A 3,782-nucleotide genomic window follows, 5' to 3' on the forward strand; every position below is an offset into this window, starting at 1 on the left:
CAAGAATGCCTTCCTCCATGGCACTCTGACAGAGACTGTCTGCTGTAGCCAGCCCACCGGCTTCGTCGACGCTGACCGTCCGGATCTGGTCTGCCAGCTGAACCAGTCCCTGTACGGCCTCAAGCAGACGTCACGGGCATGGTACAGTCGCTTCGCCTCCTACCTAGCCTCCATCGGCTTCGTAGAGGCCAAGTCGGACATGTCCCTGTTCATCTACCGGCGCGGCGACGACACCGTCTACCTCCTGCTCTACGTCGACGACATTGTGCTCACGGCATCCACCGCCGACCTTCTACGCCACACGATCGTCGCCCTTCAACGTGAGTTCGCGATGAAGGACCTGGGGCCCCTACACCACTTCCTCGGCATCACCGCCGAGCGCCGGTCCAAGGGTCTCTTCCTCCACCAATACGCCATCGACATCCTGGAGCGGGCTGGCATGTCTGACTGCAAGCCTTGCTCCACGCCTGTCGACACTCAGGCGAAGCTCTCTGAGGACGACGGGCCTCCGGTCGCCGACGCGACGTCCTACCGGAGCCTGACCGGCGCGCTCCAGTACCTCACCTTCTCCAGGCCCGACATCGCATACGCCGTCCAGTAGGTGTGCCTGCATATGCACACTCCGCGGGAGCCCCATCTCACCGCGATCAAGTGGATTCTGCTACCTCCGCGGCTCCCTCGACTACGGCCTCCTTCTCCGACCATCTCCGACGTCGGAGCTCGTGGTCTACACCGACGCTGACTGGGCTGGCTGTCCCGACACGCGCCGGTCCACCTCCGGTTACGCCGTGTTCCTGGGCGCCAACCTCGTCTCTTGGGCCGCCAAGCGTCAGCCCGTCGTCTCTCGCTCCAGCGCTGAGGCCGAGTACCGTGCTGTGGCCAACGGCGTGGCAGAGGCCTCCTAGCTGCGCCAGCTCCTCCACGAGCTCCACAGTCCCCTCCAGCGCGTCACCCTCGTCTACTGCGACAACGTCACCGCGGTCTACCTCTCCACCAACCCTGTGCAGCATCAGCGCACGAAGCATGTGGAGATCGACCTGCACTTCGTCCGCGCGCGTGTCGCTGCCGGTGACGTTCGGGTTCTCAGGCTCTCAGCGTCCCCACCACGCTACAGTTCGCCGACATCTTCACCAAGGGATTACCGTCGAGTGTATTTTTAGACTTTCGATCCAGTCTCAACATCTGTACAGGATAGAGTTGTGACTGCAGGGGTGTTAGAATACCCGTTTAGGGTTTGGGGTCTTCCCCGTGTAATGATCATCTCACCCCTTTTAATAAGCCTGACCCAGTTTACTCAGTCTATTAATATATCACCCAACCCTGTTAGAGCTAGGGTTCACATTCTGACTCTCGACACCAACCGGCCATAACGCGTCTGCAGCTCTAGCTTATTCCCAGCGTCACTGTTGACGAACCAAACAGAGCACAGCTAGCCAGTGTTTCCTACCGAAGCCACTCTTGTCCACCGACCCAAACTTTGGTGATGAACGGCGCAGCTTCAGCCTGCGACAGGTCATGAGACCACGCAACTCTCCCGTCAGTTCTGGAGCCTTCCCCGTAGCACTGGTACTGCCCGTAGAACGCTGTCCTGCTCCTGCTGCACGCCCAAAACATCACATTAAACAAGAACGTAGCGTACGTGTGTGTGCACAAGGACACCCATGAGTGATCGATGAAAGCTCGCTCTCAGCAGCTCACACGACGCACCTCTGTCTGGAGGAGTCGCTCCAGTCGTCCCAGCCCTGGGGCCTCACCGTGCCGGACATGTAGCTGAGCGCGAAGACGACGCGGGAGTAGGGACCCCAGGGTCTCCCGAGGACGGACGTGCCGGCCCCGAGCCCCGTCAGCTTGCACCCGACGAAGCTGAACCCAGTGTCCTCCGACTCCGACGACCGTCTGTGCGCCGTGAACGCGCCGCCGGCCGGCGAGACGGAGTGGAGGTGGCACTTCTGCACGTCCGCCGGTACGCGTACGCCATTCGACGATCCAGTGACAACACAAATTTGATTAGCAACGTCGGTGCACTAATTAAAGGGCAATAAATGCTATGGATATTGATTATTGTGTGGTACGGTCGTCGATCGACAGGGCAGGGGTGCGCGCGCACATCGAACAGAGCCTTGCCGTTGCCGAAGACGAAGTCGGTGCCTCCCTGGACGTAGCAGCCACGGTAGTAGTGGCGGCCCGTGTCGTCCAGGAGCGTGTCCTGGAACGACGTGAACCTGCACCCGTAGAACGCCGCCCTGTCTCCGGCCACCCTCACGGCGACCGCCGGCCCGCTAGTCCCGAACGTGTTCTGCAGACGAGAGCTCGCTAGCTGAGTGTGAGGGCCGGGCAGGGCTCGGTTCGGCCGGGAGACCGGATTCAATATAATCAAGACCGCGCGCGTGCTGTAGCCTGTATGCATGCGTGTGTACAAGACAAGACCTGGAACGCTATGCGCTTCGCGACGAAGTCGGAGGCCAGCACGGAGACTGTCGGGCTGTCGGCGGCGACCCAGGACTCGTTCCAGGTGATGACGACGGTCGAGCTGGCGGCGGTCGCGCCGACGAGAGTTATGCAAGGCTTGTCCACCACCACTTTCTCTCTGCGAAGGACAGTACGTGCGAGCACATGCATCATGTAGCTAGAACGAGAGATTAACTTGATCCTTTCGAGAGAGACAGATTAGCTTGATCAACATGCCAGACCGAGAGAGAGAGCGTATCGTCGTCCACGCTACACTTGCCTGTACACTCCGGGCTTGATCCGGATGACGACGCTGCCGCGGCCGCCGGCGGAGCGGTTGCTCGCCGGCGCCGCATCGATGGCGTCCTGAATCCTCCTGTGGTCGCCCTTGCCGGACTGGTCAACCACGAGGACGAGCGGCCGCGGGCCCGCCATATCCCCGTCTCCAGTAGCTGCGCAGAAGCAGGCGGCGAGAGCCAGCAGCGCTGCTGCTGTCGCCGCGGCCCGCCTGCTGTCGCCATTTAACAACATGCTTCCCGAGTCCCGGTCCCGGATCGATCGGACGACGGTGATGATTCGGCCCTAAGGCACGGAGTTCGCTTTCGCGCGAATCGGTGCGGCGGTGGTGCAAGAACCAGGACGGTTCGTATATATCAATGTACGTATAATAGTGTATGTGAAGAAGCCAGGTCAACCGCTGGCTATACACTTGCATAGTTGCTGCCTATAGGCTATACGTACGTGCAATAGCGAGTTGCCATGGGTGCATGCGCGGGCGCTGTTCCGTTACGCGAGTTGGTGCCAAACTAGATACGCGCGCCAAACATGGCATGGCACTGCTCAAGTTGGTGCCAGCGGAGTGCGGATAGTACGTCGTCGGAAATCCACGCACATGACGTTTAGGGCGAAGATATTCATTTCACGGTAGCGCAATCACACCGATTTAAAGCTTGTTCGGCTATTTTGATATTTTCAATACATATATATGGATTGTAGGGGATTGATACGGATTGAGAAGTATTTTGACTATTGAAACTCTCTCAATCCCCCTCAATCCATATGGATTGGGGTAGAACCGAACAAGTCCTTAAGGGATGTTTTGATGACTAAGAAACAGTAACGATTCGTCCCAAAAGATCCCCTTCAATTCTTTAGTCATCGAACCAGTACTAAAGGCTACTTTCGAAACTTAAATCCCGTAGAAATTTAGCTCAATTTCTTCTTTAATCCATCCCCAGAAATTCTGGAGGAGATTTAAGTTTTCAAACTAATACTAAACAAAATAATGAACTACGAATCATCTGGCAAATGACGTTGGCAAGCGCGCACATGAG

The 3,782-nt window shown here is 57.9% G+C and overlaps 1 protein-coding gene across 2 annotated transcripts; it reads right to left on the reverse strand.

The window, feature by feature from the left end:
- Positions 1 to 1,212: 1,212 nt before the first annotated feature.
- LOC103636111 (putative pectinesterase 11) lies at positions 1,213 to 3,163 on the reverse strand. Of its 2 annotated transcripts, none has more exons than XM_020542604.2 (5): positions 2,729 to 3,163; positions 2,428 to 2,587; positions 2,108 to 2,296; positions 1,708 to 1,949; positions 1,213 to 1,594 (listed from the first exon to the last, which is right to left on the reverse strand). In XM_020542604.2, the coding sequence occupies exons 1-5, from the start codon at positions 2,977 to 2,979 to the stop codon at positions 1,444 to 1,446; spliced, it is 993 nt and encodes a 330-aa protein (XP_020398193.2). In that variant the 5' UTR covers positions 2,980 to 3,163; the 3' UTR covers positions 1,213 to 1,443. The 2 variants fall into 2 exon arrangements, with proteins under 2 accessions (XP_020398193.2, XP_020398192.2); XM_020542603.2 differs by having other exon boundaries at positions 1,213 to 1,597; positions 2,729 to 3,162.
- Between the last annotated feature and the right edge of the window lie 619 nt (positions 3,164 to 3,782).

Source organism: Zea mays, chromosome 8 (assembly GCF_902167145.1).
Source record: "Zea mays cultivar B73 chromosome 8, Zm-B73-REFERENCE-NAM-5.0, whole genome shotgun sequence".
Taxonomy (NCBI): Eukaryota; Viridiplantae; Streptophyta; class Magnoliopsida; order Poales; family Poaceae; genus Zea; species Zea mays.

Coding starts and splice junctions, on each gene's coding strand:
- LOC103636111 (XM_020542603.2), bottom strand. CDS start 2,979: ATGTTGTTAAATGGCGACAGCAGGCGGGCCGCGGCGACAGCAGCAGCG. Junction 2,588..2,728: donor ATCAAGCCCGGAGTGTACAG/GCAAGTGTAGCG, acceptor TGTCCTTCGCAG/AGAGAAAGTGGTGGTGGACA. Junction 2,297..2,427: donor CGAAGCGCATAGCGTTCCAG/GTCTTGTCTTGT, acceptor TCTCGTCTGCAG/AACACGTTCGGGACTAGCGG.